This window comes from Prionailurus viverrinus, chromosome A2, assembly GCF_022837055.1.
Source record: "Prionailurus viverrinus isolate Anna chromosome A2, UM_Priviv_1.0, whole genome shotgun sequence".
Lineage (NCBI taxonomy): Eukaryota > Metazoa > Chordata > Mammalia > Carnivora > Felidae > Prionailurus > Prionailurus viverrinus.
In genome coordinates, this window is record NC_062562.1 from 77,000,658 (window position 1) to 77,016,376 (window position 15,719).

General features: G+C 45.7%; 1 protein-coding gene across 1 annotated transcript in view; it reads left to right on the forward strand.

Annotated features, from left to right (window-relative positions):
- Positions 1-15,719, forward strand: part of LAMB4 (laminin subunit beta 4) — a 100,541-nt gene that overhangs the window by 10,688 nt on the left and 74,134 nt on the right. Inside the window, exons 4-11 of the mRNA XM_047832482.1 lie at positions 434-507; positions 1,594-1,782; positions 3,191-3,254; positions 3,379-3,593; positions 4,606-4,726; positions 5,804-5,992; positions 11,756-11,935; positions 14,132-14,241. Coding sequence (XP_047688438.1) covers positions 434-507; positions 1,594-1,782; positions 3,191-3,254; positions 3,379-3,593; positions 4,606-4,726; positions 5,804-5,992; positions 11,756-11,935; positions 14,132-14,241 — 1,142 coding nt within the window. The remainder of the gene's footprint in view (positions 1-433; positions 508-1,593; positions 1,783-3,190; positions 3,255-3,378; positions 3,594-4,605; positions 4,727-5,803; positions 5,993-11,755; positions 11,936-14,131; positions 14,242-15,719) is intronic.

Genomic DNA, 15,719 nt, shown 5'->3' on the forward strand with positions numbered 1-15,719 from the left:
AAAGGATGCTTCGATGTTCACCGTGCACCGGTTTCCCAGCGCACCTTTACGCACGTGCGCAGTCAGGTTGTGAGTTCAAGGAAATGAGCTCCCTCCCCGCCAAGTGGTGGCACTTGCTGCTTAGGACCTATGGGAAATGGGCGAACTTCGTTGGTGGTAGGTAACACTGCCACACAGTGGCCGTGTGCACCGCCACCATAACGTGCATGTGGGCACAGTCCGAGTAAAACCTGTACCGCTCTCAAATAGACCTTCTCCTGGGTGTGCAGTGTTCTGGGAAACCACTGTAAAAGACGAGGAAAGAGTGTTGATCCCCAGCCATGTAATTTCACACGTTTTTATTTTTTACAGACAAGCCACAGTGAAGGATTAAATAGGGGTAATTAGGGGTCTCTCAAAATCACTGATTCCTTCTTTCTGGATTTTTCTTCAGGTCTTGATCATGTCAGCATCAGATTGGACCTAGAGGCGTTATTTCAGTTCAGCCACCTTATTCTGACTTTTAAGGTACAGACGTGTGGGCTTGTCACCCCTTTTATCTACCTACCAAGTGCTGGGCTTACCCAGGATTTCACTTCCTTGCTTCTGGGTAGAGCACAAAATCTCTACTCGAACTTTGGGCAGAATTTGACTCTTTGTTCCTGAGTGGAAAACAAAACAAGTGAAAACTCTACTGCTCATTAATTAATAACTTATATGGTTAACAGAGGAAGGAAGGAAGGAAGGAAGGAAGGAAGGAAGGAAATCGTACAAGATAGAGCAAAGAGGAAAATTCCAAACCCTAGGGTGAGAGAGACCACAAGAGCTAGAAAAATGATTTTCAGGAGAAAAAAAAAAAAAGCAGAAACTGGACATTATTTTGGGAAACATGGAAAGATTGTGACCAAAAGAGGCAGAAAAATGAAAGGGTCTTTACTAAGGATAGTTAGATGCCAGAGAAATCCTGTCCTGTAGTCATTCTCAAATATTTCATCAAAATTCTAATTTTGTTGTCAGCCCGGAAGCTGAGTTACAGTAAAAAAATAAATAAAATGAAAAATGAAAAAAAACCCACAAGTCTTTGGCCTCAAAGAGCTCACAGTCTAGTCAAGGATACAAACATATATAGAAATTTAAAATCCTAATACAAAATTGTCAGTGCGGGAACCGACATACAATCACAATGCTGATAGTTTCCTTGATGAGGCTAACGCTGCTGTAAGAAATCAGAATAAGCTTCATGGTAGATTCTGGAGGATGTGTAAGAGTTTGCCAGAGAAAAGGGTTCTTCTAGTCAAAGAAAACCACATACAAATTGCTGTAACATATCAGTTACACTGGCTTTTTAAAAAATTGATATGCTCTCCTTTGATGAATAATTCACACAGCCCATACACAGTTTTCAAATGGAACCAGATTCGAGGCAAAATATGCACTCGTGACTGCTCGCCCACCGATTGGAAAGAGATTTCTGTGTGTTCATTGCATAACGGATTTCAAGAGATACAAATAAAGTTTGAAAAACTGAGATTTGGGAATACAAATATTCAGTCTGCAGTGGATAATGAAATCTGCCTTTGCGAAGCATTACAAGTTTCCCTCCCGTTTTCCTAGACGTTTCGGCCTGCTGCTATGTTAGTCGAACGTTCCACAGACTATGGACACACCTGGAAAGTGCTCAAATATTTTGCAAAAGACTGTGCTGCTTCCTTCCCCAATATCACTTCTGGCCAGGCCCAGGGAGTGGGAGACCTTGTCTGTGACTCCAAATATTCGGATATTGAACCCTCATCTGGTGGAGAGGTAGCATTTCCTTTCTTGGATTTCTCAGATAGAGGTTACACCATTTTTTTTTCTAATGCGGTTCATTTAAATGAAAACAATTTAGGTAGTGTTTACTGAAATATAACTTGAGTTCTGTTGCTTTTGTTTTAGAGAAAGAGAGCATGAGCAGGAGAAAGGGTTGGGGGGGGGCAGAGAGAGAGAGAGTGGGGAGAGAGAGAATTTCAAGCAGGCTCCACACTCAGCAGAGTCTGACATGGGGCTCAATCCCACGACCCTGGGATCATGACCTGAGCCGAAGTCCAGAGTCAGACGCTCAACTGACTGAGCCACCCATGGGCCTCTAGCTGTTGGTTTTTTTTTTTTTTTAATTTTTTTTTTAACATTTATTTATTTTTGAGACAGAGAGAGACAGAGCACGAACGGGGGAGGGTCAGAGAGAGAGGGAGACACAGAATCGGAAACAAGCTCCAGGATCTGAGCCATCAGCCCAGAGCCCGACACGGGGCTCGAACTCACGGACCGCGAGATCGTGACCTGGCTGAAGTCGGACGCTTAACCGACTGCGCCACCCAGGCGCCCCTAGCTGTTGGTTTTTAAAGCATGAACGTGTTTAAATTGAAATGAGTCCTGAAATAATTTCAAACTCAGATAAATAGTAAGCATTTTACAAGCAATACTCCTCCATGAGAGATTACATCACCTGCTGAGGGTGAGTGGGGACTAAGACCCAGGCTGGGCACTAGGACACAGGACACCCAGAGGAAGGAGCATTTGTTTCTAGCCCTTGCTACATAGCTGTGTTATCTCATGCTCTGTAAACCACCACCCAGGCGGGATCTGCCAGGACCTTCCTCTGAGCAAAGCGGGTGACAGGCAGAAAGGCAGGGTAGGAGCGGGGTTGGGAGGTATGACTCTTATCAGGCAGAGTGAAAGGGTTGGTGGCAGAAGGTGTCTCTGGAATCCCCGGCCAGATCCAGTTGCTGACCTACTGAATTGTGACCCCGTCCCTCCCTCCCAGCCCCAGTGCTATCACCTACATGGACCACGGGGGCATAAAGAACCAGAATGACTAAGACGTTTGATTCATTTCCATGTTGGCCCTTTTATTCACAAGAGAACCCAAATAATAATCTGTATCCTACGCCAGCTGGGAGGCAATGGCTCAGCCTTTTTGTGAGGTCAGGATCTCTTCTTTAAGAGTATACTCTTTAAGAGTTACTCTTTAAGAGTAACAGGGCGCCCAGGTGGCTCCGTTGGTCGAGCATCCAACTTTTGATTTCAGCTCAGGTCTTGATCACAGGGTCATGAGTTCGGGCCCTCTGTTGGGCTCCATGCTGGGTGTGAAGCCTACTTAAAAAAAAAAAAGTATATTTCACAATGCTGTTTTGGGTGAAATGCTATACATTTACCTGCATTTGTTTTGCAGGTCGTTTTAAAGGTTTTGGATCCCAGGTTTGAAGTAGAAAACCCCTACAGCCCCTACATCCAGGGTATGAGATACTCTCTATTCTTGCACAAATTCTTTTTCTAAAATTCTGTGTTGGGGGCATCCCTTTTCATTGCATGTCCATAGCCCATGAAGTGTGCTTTCCTTTGCTGTTATCATTTCTCCAGACCTTGTGACATTAACAAACCTGAGGATCAACTTCACCAAACTCCACACCCTGGGGGACACCTTGCTTGGAAGGAGGGAAAACGGTTCTCTGGATAACTACTACTACGCTCTGTCCAACATGGTGGTTGGGGGCAGCTGTTTTTGCTTCGGCCACGCTAGCGAATGCGGCCCCGTGCAGAAAGTGCGGGGAGACGTTTTCAGCCCTCCTGGAATGGTAAGTCACTGATCGATCCCAGAGGGCAGCTGGCTCTCTTCCCTTTCCTTCGTGGCACTGGTGCCGAACGTGGATCAGAGCCTCTCCATGGGGATCCACAGTCGAAGTGACAGCTCTGTGTTGGGGCAGGGATCATTCAACCCGCAGTTCCTGCGGGCTCTTGCCCCAGATGACTCCATGAGCAGCATTTCTCATCTGTGAGCTCAGGGTAGCCCGTCGTGCTCCCTTCTTGTTTATTTGCTTTTTAGGGAATGGAGCTTTAGTGGTGAGGACCCTGTTTCGTGTGCATTCTCCCACAAAAAGGTCTCGAAGGTCTCTCGTGCGAGAGAGGGCATACTCCACGCCGGGGTGTCCGAGGGGTGCCTGCCGCTGTAGAAATGGTCACTCCAGGTAGCACTCTTGTGCCAGGAATGGCTGTTCCTGGTGTTGATCTCTTCCATCCCTGGGACGAGTCTTAAAAGAGCGATGCGGTGGAAGAAATGCCTGTTTGCGCAGAGTCCTGAGGGTGTGTCTGCTACATAATTTTAAACTATGAGCCACAAGCAGACAAGGCTGGATGCCGAAACTCTGCACCTTCCCTGTCAGCCAGCTCCTATTTCCCCGGAAGTACGAGTTTCTTTGAACTTGGGTATACGGTGCATTTTGTGGACAAACCAAGAGAATCATACGCTTTGCTCCAGGTTCTTTCTGTTTTCCAACTCCCTCTTTCCCTTAACCACCCTTCCCCCCCCCCGCTTTCTCTCTCTCTCCCTCCCTGTCTTTCCCTCTCTCTGCCCCCCGATCCTGTCTCTCATTGTGTGTTGCCCTGAAACTAGAATTCAGAAATGCCAAAGAAAATGTAGATGGTTCCCGAACATCTTAAACTTTTTCCAAACGTGGAAGTTGGTTAAGGAGATAATAGAAGGTAGACAAGGAAAGCTAAGACCTGAAGAGGCACCTGGCGTGGTACTGCCTTTTCCACCTCGAGAACCCCAGCGTCCTCAGAGCAAAGCCCTCTTTTCACACCATGCAGGTTCACGGCCAGTGTGTCTGTCAGCACCATACAGATGGCCCAAACTGCGAGAGGTGCAAGGGCTTCTTCCAGGACGTTCCGTGGAGGCCAGCAGCAGGCCTCCAGGACAGCGCGTGCAGAGGTACGTGGGGAAGGTTCTCAGCCTGTGTCCTTAAGCTCAAACAACATCGAGTTCATTTCAGTGGAGCTGTGGGCATCAGAGGCCACAAACTCGTGGCTCCCAGCTCCAATCGTGGGATATCCTAATGTGTCCCATTACCTCCCATAGATAGAAGACCAACTTCTCAGACCCTCACACCACAAAAGGCACGTTAATTCACAAAATGAAACCATCCGCGTGTTGTGTGGTCCCTTCCCTGAGGAGGGGCAGAGCCATGTAACGGCAACATCAGTGGGGACTAGATTTGGTACAGAGATCCCTACCCTTTTCCTGAAGAATCACCCATTCCGTGAACGCAGCCTTAAACACATGTCAGAGGATAGGAGAGGTGAGGACTGGGACAAACTTTGACAGGCTGTTGTAGCTTTTATAAAATATTTAGGCTAATAAGGTAGAGGGTTCTTTGGCAATGCGTTTGCTGCCTCTGAATTTTGAGGAAAGTCCATACAAACTTGTTACTCAGCTTCTTTTCCCAGACTGGGGAAAAATAGGATTGGGGCAGTGAGCGGTGAGTGGAAGAGGTCTCTAAAAAACGTCCCACCCAGGGGAGTCCCAGTGTGCGAGACCCAGCAAAACAGAGCCTAAGATTTTGCTGTTGACAGGGAAAACCCAACAAGGCACACAGCACAGACTTCACCACTAAGACAAACAAAGTTCTCCAAGCAATAAAGCTGCACTCTAGGGCTCCCAGATCACCCAAATGATTTACTTTTGTTTACCTGATTGTAAAAAAGAAAGAAAGAAAGAAAGAAAGAAAGAAAGAGCAGAATCCGAGTACTATCAGTGTGTGTGTGTGTGTGTGTGTGTGTGTGTGTGTGTGTGTATTCTGTGTGTGTGTGTATATATATACACACACATATATATACAGAATCAGAGTACTAGAAAGATCCTTCGAAAGCACCTGCTTTAATCCTCAAGTACTTGGTATATTTCTAACAAGTCGGCGGAGCACTGGGGCTGCAGTGATTTGTGCCCAAACAGCTGCCTGGTGGTCCCCCAGACCTTGGCCAGTCTCTCCTAACCCCTCTCCTTCCTCAGCTTGTCGCTGCAACAGCCACTCGGACCGCTGTCACTTCGACATGACCGCGTACCTGGCGAGCGGCGGCCGGAGCGGGGGCGTGTGCGAGGACTGCCAGCACCACACGGAGGGACAGCACTGTGACCGCTGCAGACCCCTCTTCTACAGGGACCCGCTCAGGGCCATGTCCGATCCTTACGCGTGTATCCGTGAGTCCCCGGCCTCTGGCCTGTGAGCGAAGGCCGATGGAGAGGTCTCACTTGGGCTGCAGGCACCCCCCGCCCCCACTCGGTTTAGCAGCATTTAGGGGCCTGAGGGGGGGCGGGGGGCAGTCTGAAAAGGCACTTTGTTCTGAGAGCTTTCCTTTCTCACGACAGGCTGGTCCAAATAATCCGGGTCCATCCCGCAGCCCCATGTGGGTGGCCGACACTGGTGAATCAGGAAACTATTCCGGATTCAGCCAGCAGGGGGCGGGTGGTTCAGGAGGTGCTGCAGACACCTGAGTGTCCTGTGGGTCCCCTGGGGGAAGTAGCTGAGCATGGGAGACCCGACTCACCCTGGCCCGCTCCACTTCAGATGTTTCAACTTTGCCACGGTGCCAAAGCAATGGGCATTTAGTAGAAACCTGCTTAGAATTTTGAACTCGGATCTTTTCCCAGGCCAGCCCATACGCAGATGATCCTGTTTCCCAATGCTGGGCCAGGTAGCTAGGGACAGTTCCCAGTCAGACCCCTGGTCAGGAGCCTCGGCAACCCATATGCTTGCAACCATTCTGGGGGCGCCTGGGTGGCTCAGTCAGTTAAGCTTCCAACTTCCGCTCAGGTCGTGATCTCGCAGGGTTCGTGGCTTCAAGCCCCGCGTCGGGCTCTGTGCTGACAGCTCAGGGCCTGGAACGTGCTTCAAAGTCTGTGTCTCCCTCTCTCTCTGCCCCTCCCCCGCTCATGCTCTGTCTCTCTCTCTCTCAAAAATAAACATTTGGGGAAAAAAATCACTTAAAAAAACCAACCATTCTGGGCCCATACAACCAGTTTCCACTATCAGTGCAGTATTCAGGAAATTACACGAGACATTCAACACTTTATTGTAAGACAGGCTGTGTGTGGGAAGATTTTGCCCAACTGTCAGCCAGAATAAGTGTTGTCAGCGTGATTAAGGTAGCCGAGGCTGAGCTGTGATGTTCGGTAGGTTAGATGTATTAAGTATATTTTCGACTTAGGAAATTATCAGCTTCCGATGGGTTTATCAGAGCCTCGCCTTAAGGAGAAGGTCTGTAGTGAAATGGGCTACATTTGACCGGCTGTAGACCATTCATCTTTGCTGAGAAGACACATAAGCTAATGATTACCATCTTTGTTTTAATCTTTAAAAATCTTTCATCTTGTCTTTAATCTCAGCCGTTGAAAATGGAATGTTTTGTGCATATAAAAATAAGAGAGAATACTGTAATAATATGCTCACCAGCAATTGTGTCAAAATGTAATGTCTTACCCCAGGGCAACTTCAGGACCTTAATAACACATGACGGCGATACAGGTGACTCAGGTACCCCACTGTTACCTTCCTTTCTGGGGATAAACTCTCATATAACTGGCAATTACCAGTACAGTGCTGGCTTTTACACTTTTACATGTTCTTGTCTACAAACAACGTATGTTGGCATGTTTTCAAGCTTTACATAGATGATACTACGCTGTATGTATCCTTGATTATTTCACCCAACATTATGTTTTTGAGATTTGTCCATATCAGGTAGCTCTAATTCTCCAATTTTAAGATCTATGTGTAATGTCTGTATAGAACTCTTTCTTCCTATAGATATGACAGAATCTATTTGGCCATTTTTCTTTTGATCCCCCCAAAAGCATTCTTGTATATGTGGCCTCGTGCAAGTGCACAAAACCTTTCCCTAAGAGTCCTACCAAGAAGTGGGACTAATGGATCATGGGGTATGAACTTCTTCCAGTTGATTAGATGGTACCACATTGTTCCCTAAGTGGGGGTACCAGTTAGCACCCACACCAACAGTGGTTGAGTACTCTCATTGCTCTATACCCTGGCCAGCACTTGGTTTTTTCACACTTCGATTTTTGCTGATGAAAACCTCTCTCATCATTATTTAAAATTGAATTTCCCTGGAGGAATGAGACCAGAGTGAGGCAAGGGAATGACCCAGATCCCAACATTTCAGGTAGCACACTCTCTCAGAGTGATGTAAGTGCGAGGTTATCACCTGCCATTTGCATTAGCCAGACAGTGAGCACCTCCTTAAATTTTGGCCCTAGGCATCTTGCTGGTCTCAACTCTGGTCCCGGCACTGCTGTGGATTATCTCATAGATAAACTTGATTTCAAATACTGAGCGCGGGTAACTACTGGATCTAAGATCTCACTCTACTTGCAGACTGACAAGTAGCTTGTTATTGGTTCGTGGATGCCGGCAGAAGACACGAAACTCCCCGGTTAGAGACAAAGGACTTTAGTACTCATGGCACAGGAAGTAACAAGATGTTTATATTGGTGTGTGTTCCCATGTCTCCAAGCCCTGAGTCCCATGGGGCAACTCAAAGGATGCCAGGTGGATCCCACATACAAATGAGTCTATGTCACAGCCCAGGGACACAGCGCTTGGAGCATTCATTGCTTTTACAGCAAGGAGAAGCGTGCTTGTTCTTTGTCCAGGGGAAGACGTGACCTCATCCCTGAAAGTAGCTTGCTGACAACGCAACGTTGGGAAAGGGCTGGGTGAAGAGCCATCTTGCATTGCCGGGACACTGAGTAAAAATTGCGCGGGTACCCGAGACCCATGGAACGTTGCCTCTCCCCATACCCAGAAATCCTGCTTCTTACTCTCTGTCACCAGTCTATTATTATATGGGGGGGAGAGAGGAGGGGTTTGCTATAAAACTACAACTTCCAACTTTATGCGATCATCATGCATAAAATGAAGTCCTATACAGAAGTAATTCGGTAGCCACCAGAATGTATACAACATCCTAGATTTCAAACTTTAAATCCTCACAGCATAGAAAAGGCATAAATGAAGTTTTTGTTCAGATTGCGGAGTGGGCGCCTGACAACATAAAAGTTTACCTTATATGATCTGTTTAAAATTGAGACAAAGAACTGAATGCTCAGAAAAAAACAATTTCTTTAAATCAGTGTCCTAAGTGTCCTACTTTGTCACCAGAATCTATATTCCACTCCCCACACACATACCTTTTATTAATGTTTTAAATGCTATGCATTTATAAAAGAAAAAGGAATTGCTCTCTTAGGTGGAATCAGGGGAAAATATAATGTTCCGAAGGTTATCTAACCTAGGAATCTGGAAAGAGACTGCAAGTAACCAAGTCAGATATTCACATTAACCAACGTCTTGTTCCTTAAGAACCACTTAGTATCCGGGTGCCTGGGTGGCTCAGTTGGTTAAGTGTCTGACTCTTGGTTTCAACTCGGGTCAAGATCTCGTGGTTTGTGGGTTCGAGCCCCGCATCGGGCTCTGTGCTGGCCGTGCAGAGCCTGCTTGGGATTCTCTCTCTCCCTCTCTCTCTGCCCCTCCTGCTCGCTCGCTCTCTCAAAATAAATGAATAAACTTAAAAAAAAAAAGCCACTTGATGGCACTTCTAAAGGAAACTGAGTCAAGAAAACTGGTACCCAGATGTAAAATTAAGAGGCTATTCTATATATACAAGGAGGTGTTTTTTTTTTTAAGTAAAGGCAAATGAGCCTGTAAAAACAATCTTCAAGAGACTCCCCAGTTTCCCTAAACACATGTTTGTGTGTGTGGAAGTCTGTGTATACAAATGGCATTTATTAAGACTGACGAGCAGTCTCCTATAAATTTTCTCTAAATTGTCCTCGTTTGCGCCTAAATATTTATATGATCAGATTCCAGGCATAGGGGTTGACTAATCTTAAGTCTGCTGTGATTAAAACACAGCCAAATGTGATACAGGGGAAAAACAACAACAACAAAAAAGATTTGGTAGATTCAACTGCCGATAATAAGAGTTTGCTGGAGTTAAGTTGTGTGATGCCAAGAAGTTTTATTGGACTTCTAAGGCCATGACTTAGGATTATTTCAAAGTAAAATTACTACCCATTCACCCACATCCCTTCCCCAAAGGCTACTTCAGTGCATAATTAAATTATACTCTGGAACTCAGGGCTGACCCTTTGGAGTGTCTTTCAGATAAAGCTGACATTTTTCCTTTTGGCTACTTCTAAAATGACTCCAGCTTGTTCCTTCCTTTCTAGAAGCAACTATATTTAATTAGAAGAAAATTCTGGTTTTTCCAAACTAAGCCGGACCAAATGCTGTTTTTCCATAATAAGATTTCATCACCAGTCACAATCCAATAACAACTGAAAATCGAAAGATTCTGTCAGACAACTGAGTGTTTGCTTCAATACCACCAAACAACTGGTGGGAGTAGGTTTTTTCCATCGAACTCTCTAACCTGAACGGTTGTTATATAAACCTACATAACATGGCTTTAGATATGAGGAGTTTGTTTTTGTGAATCCAAAGTAAACATGTATAAATGCGAACATAACTATTTCTTAGAATCAGGATATTCTTTTTTCAGAGAGAGAGGGAGCATGAGCAGGGGAGGGGCAAAGGGAGGGAGAGAGAGAGGGGGAGAGAGAATCCCAAGCTGACAGCGCAGAGCCCGATGTGGGGCTGGAACTCAACAAACCGTGTGATCATGACCTGAGCCAAAATCAAGGGTCAGACGCTTAACCAACTGAGCCACCCAAGCGCCCGAGGACAGTCATTTTGTAATCTTTATTGCGTTCCTTAAAAGTGGCGTCCCTCGGAAACACAGCACCAAGTGGTCATCTGATGTCCACCAACAGACCTGTCCTCTCTACCAGAGCCACAGTAGTTAATAGTACTGTCCCAGCCTCTCCCGGGTACCACCCCTCAACACTGAGGGGCTGCTGCTCTACTGGGCACGTTGAACTATCAGAGAGTTCTTCCTTGTATCACATCAAGCTCTGCCTTTGGTAACTTCTCCCCTCTGGAATGATTCACACCATCAGCATCCCTTTTCATATTTGACTCCTTTCTTGAGTTATTCCAGTTTCTGCTGAAAAGAAAAAGGGTGGCCGGGGCTTCTGCTGCTCCTTGGCTACAGGTGGTCGTTTATCTCATTTTGCAGAATCTCTTCATCCAAGCTTTTGCCCCGCCAGCAGATTTCCAAAAAGAAAACAGTGGTATAAGCCTTCCTTGCTCTTCTTCCCCTTTCTTTCTTATACGTGCTCCTTCCATGAAGAATTAAAGAATGATCACACTTATCCTTATTTTTCTGTGAGGGGGGAGGGGCAGACATACTTTCTTAACCACATTTCGGAGTTCTGATAGACATTTTATGTGGTTTTTTTTCTCTCACATCTGTATTTGTATATTTCATTACAGCACCCCACTCCTGCTTGCCTCTAGACATTATTCTCACCTTTGGAGTCTTATTTTCTTTCTTTAATCTTTTATTGAAGTGAAATGGACATAACATAAAACTGACCATTTTACGATGAACAGTTTCCTGCCACAAAGCTGTGCGATCAGCACCTCTACCTAGCTCTAAAACAGTTTCATCACCCCCCAAATTAATCTATTCTTCACATGCGGTTTTCCTAATAGCAGTCTTCCTCTGATCCTCTTACTTTAGAATCACTTAAAAGTCTCTCTCTCTCTCTCTCTCTCCCCCTTCCTCCCTCCTCTCTCCATAGATAGATAGATAGATAGATAGATAGATAATAGATAGATACAGATGGAATTGTGCAACATTTTCCAAGGCCGGAGATCTGGGAGACATTTCTAAACAGTCCTCGCCCACTGGTCTAGTTGTTTAAACATATTTAATTATTTAAACAAAATAAAGTACTATAGCATGAGTTAACGGCTATGTTTATATCTCAGGTTTCCCACAATTTGCAAGTAACTAAGATAATGCATGTCTGTGTCCCCAGCTTGTGAATGTGACCCGGACGGGACCTTATCGGGTGGCATTTGTGTGAGCCACTCTGATCCTGCTTTGGGGTCTGTGGCCGGCCAGTGCTTGTGCAAGGAGAACGTGGAAGGAGCCAAGTGTGACCAGTGCAAGCCCAACCACCACGGACTGAGCGCCGCTGACCCCCTGGGCTGTCAGCGTAAGTCGGCAGCGGCCGGACGGCCAGCCCGAATACATTTTAAAGCTTGGGGCCCTCAATTTCGGTCATTGTAAATACCCAAGAGTATTGCCGGCCTCTGGGTTTTTAAAGGTGATTCAAGACCTCCCGCAGATTTTAGTTAAATTAGTGGAGATTTTTTTTTCTTGGCGATTAGCTGAGTTTATCATAAGGAACCAGCAGGGGGCGCTCACATTTCCCCGCTGCAGCAAACATGGGAAAATGCCAAGAAATTTAATGCCGAGTTGCAAAACCTTTCTAAAAATGGTCTCTATTTGGACTCCCTTATACAAATTCGTGAAGTTACATTATGCATTTATGCATAGATTGATGACTTCTTAAGTAGATTTCAAGGGGTGGTTTCTTTTCTTTTTCTTTTTTTTTTTTTAATTACTTTTCTCCTTTGTTCTCACACCTCTCTTAAATTGGTCCTATGTTCTCTGACAAAGAGAAGAACAAAATTAAAGAGCCAAGGGAGGGGTTGTGAGGAAACAAAGAAATTCAGAGTTTTCTGGGGCCAAATGGGAGACCTTTGCCTCTAGGATCATAGAAACTCTTAGCTGCCTGGGGTCTCATAGAACTGCAGATTCCTCAGGGAATCCGGGTAAATAATTTCCCTCTGTCATGCTCTGTGTTCTTGCCCATATAAGGAACTGTGGATTGTTTGCATGTTTAGAGAGCAGCATGCTGAATCCTTCCTTCTCCTGGAATTTAATGGCAACATTAAATCCCAGGACAATGGATCATATAGTCAGACCAATTCTCATCACACCTCTCAGTACTCCAAGTGTTTCCCCTGGGTCAGCCCTGACCTGATGTCCTCCTAGAATAGGCCAAATATCGTTTTCTGTTTTCTTTTCTTTTCTAATAGCTTTAGTAAGGTATAATTCACATGCCATACAATTCACCCTTTGAAGTACAAGTCCGTGACTTCTAGCATATTCAGAGTTGTGTAACCATCATTACCATCAATTTGAGGACATTTTCATTACCCCCAAAAGAAACCCTGTACCCTACTTCTGGCTATATACCCAAAAGATTGGAAACGGGCTTGAAGAGTGATTTGTACACCCATATTCATAGCAACATCATTCACAGTAGCCCCCAAGTGGAAGCGACCCACATGTCCATCCATGGATGAATGGGCAAACAAAATGTGGTACATACATACGACAGAATATTATTTAGCCTTAAAAAAAAAAAAAAAAAAGGAAAGAAGTTCTGACTCATGCAACAGCATGGAGGAGCTTTGAGGAGGTTACGCTCGGTGAAATAAACATAACACAAAGGGACCGTGTGAGTCCACTTCCATGACGTACCCAGAGTAGTTAAACCCATGGAAACAGAAAGTGGTGGTTGCTGAGGGCTTGGTGGAGGAAGGAGTTGGAAGAGATGGTGTTTAATGGGCACAGAGTTTCAGTTTTGCAACATGAAGAGTCCTAGAGATTGGTTGTACAACTGTGGGGCTGTATTTAAAACGGTCAGTGTTATGTTAAATGTATTCTCATGTTACCATGAGAAAAAAAAAGCACCCCCTGGCCTTTAGCTCCCACCTCCCTAACCCCTCTTAGGCAAGCACTAACCTACTTTCTGTCTCTCTAGATTTACCCCTTGTGGATATTTTGTACAAATGAGATCATCCACTATGTGGTCTTTTGTGACTGGCTTCATTTGCTAGCATGAGGTTTTCAAGGTTCATCCATGTTGCAGTATGTGTCAGTATTTTATTCCTTTTTTATGGGTGAATAATATTCCATTGTGTGGCTACTCCGCATCGAATGTGTCCATTCATCAGCTGACAGACATTTGGGTTGTTTCCATGAACACTGGTTTGTCCCACAGGGGAAATGTGTATGTTGCTCTGGGAGCATAATTTCTTCACAGGACTCAGGACTCAGGATAACTCGGGATAACGGTGCCGGATGTTCCAGCCTACATGACTTCTTCTACTTCTACTCTCTAATTACCATCCAGTAGCACCGCATGAGGGCTCTGGAAACGTCTGGCACTGGGTTTCCCACACAGAGTTGTATGCCATACAAGAACCGTGCGACCAGGCAGACGATAGACTTGGCAGGGCTGGATGTCGGGCGTTCTTGTGGCCACACGTTTTGCTCAGCGTGAGCTATTAAGGACAAGGGTGGGGAAATAGAATAATTGTGTTCGCTCTGCTTGCAGCCTGCAACTGTAACCCCCTCGGGAGTCTGCCTCTCTCGGCCTGTGATGTGGAGACTGGCCAATGCGCATGCCAGTCATTTGCCACCGGACCACACTGTGAAGAGTGCACTGTATGTATTTGCGTAGGATTTCCCTTTCATGTGGTCGTGTAGATTTCTGCCGCCATTGCCCGGAGGACACTTGGTCTCGTTAATTGCTTTCCTTGTGCTGATGTATTTCGGTCCTCCCCGGTAAAAGTATTTACACAACAGAAATCAGCAAACACTAACCCTTCTACAGAGAGCTAGCTGGTTGTTAAACATTTACCACCACACCGACTTTTCTCAGATTGAGCCGAACGGACCCGGGCACCGATGTCAGAAGTTTTATCCACTGTTCTCCCCAAGGTACCAAGCAGTAGAATATGACAATTTATCTGCTCCCTTTTTTCAGCCCACCAGACTGTGGAGCCTTTTCTTCTGTCTCTTGCGTATAGTCTCTTTATCACCCCTACCACCCTTTGCCTAGAAATATTTTGGACGAGCTCATTTAAAAAAAAAAAAAAACCCGCAGGTTTAAATGGACTGTAGATTCCTGTGGGAAATAAACTCCTGGATTGTTCTAGACTTCACCAAACACGTGAGCATGTATGTCTAAAATTAGTAAACTAAAACCTTTTTTACGCCATAAGAAATGTGTCATGCAGTTAGGGAGCTCAAATCCAACTTTTCCCTTTGTTCTCCAATCCTGGCAGCCCACCATGACATTTTAGAAAGAAAAAACCCCAAACTCAACCTAGTAAAAGAACAGTGACCTTGATGTGTCTGAAGAAATGTAGCTGCTAAATAAGAAACATATGCCTATTACAACATCGTTCTGTGCTAATGTTTTAAGTCATTTTACTGGAAACACATGAGGCCGGGGCACAGGAGGATGGGGAAAGAAGGCAAGAAGGTACCCTTGAAGAGGGAACTCTGGGAGACGGGGCAGGTAACCTAGACATGTTACGGAGGAAGGTGAGCCACGCCAGCTCCACGGCTGCGTGGGGGCAACATGAAGGATGCCGGGCTGGTTGGCAGGATTGACGAAGATGCTGCATCAGATGATTTCAGAGAGACCTTAGACTCAGGCTGACTTTGTTGGTTCGCAGTGTGACAGCCACTGTATATATAGGTCGCTGGATTGTGTTTGCAGGAGGAAAATCGCTGAGCAGGGGCCACAGTAGGGGAGGGGGTGGGGGTGAGGGGAGGGGCAGGGTTGAAGAGGGTTGCCCATTGTGGCTGCACCCACGTGTCCACCAGGTGCCCCACCTGGTCCTCCGTCCGGCGGTGCCCCAGACATGCTCTGAGCCCCATGTGCCAGCACCCCTGGCCTAGAGGGAGTTTTCACAACCACATCCTTGGCGAAGCCCGTCTTTGCACGTTGTTTCTGCCCAGACTGAAGTTGGGTTTCGGGAAAGATACCAAAAGTCTTTTGCTGTGTTTTGTAACAAATTCTGTCAGGCTTTAATGTTTAAAATCAATCTCTCTGAGTAAAATCAGGCGGAAAGTTCTATCAAGATAACAACAACAACAACAACAAAAATGGAGACATAACAAACCCGTTTCAA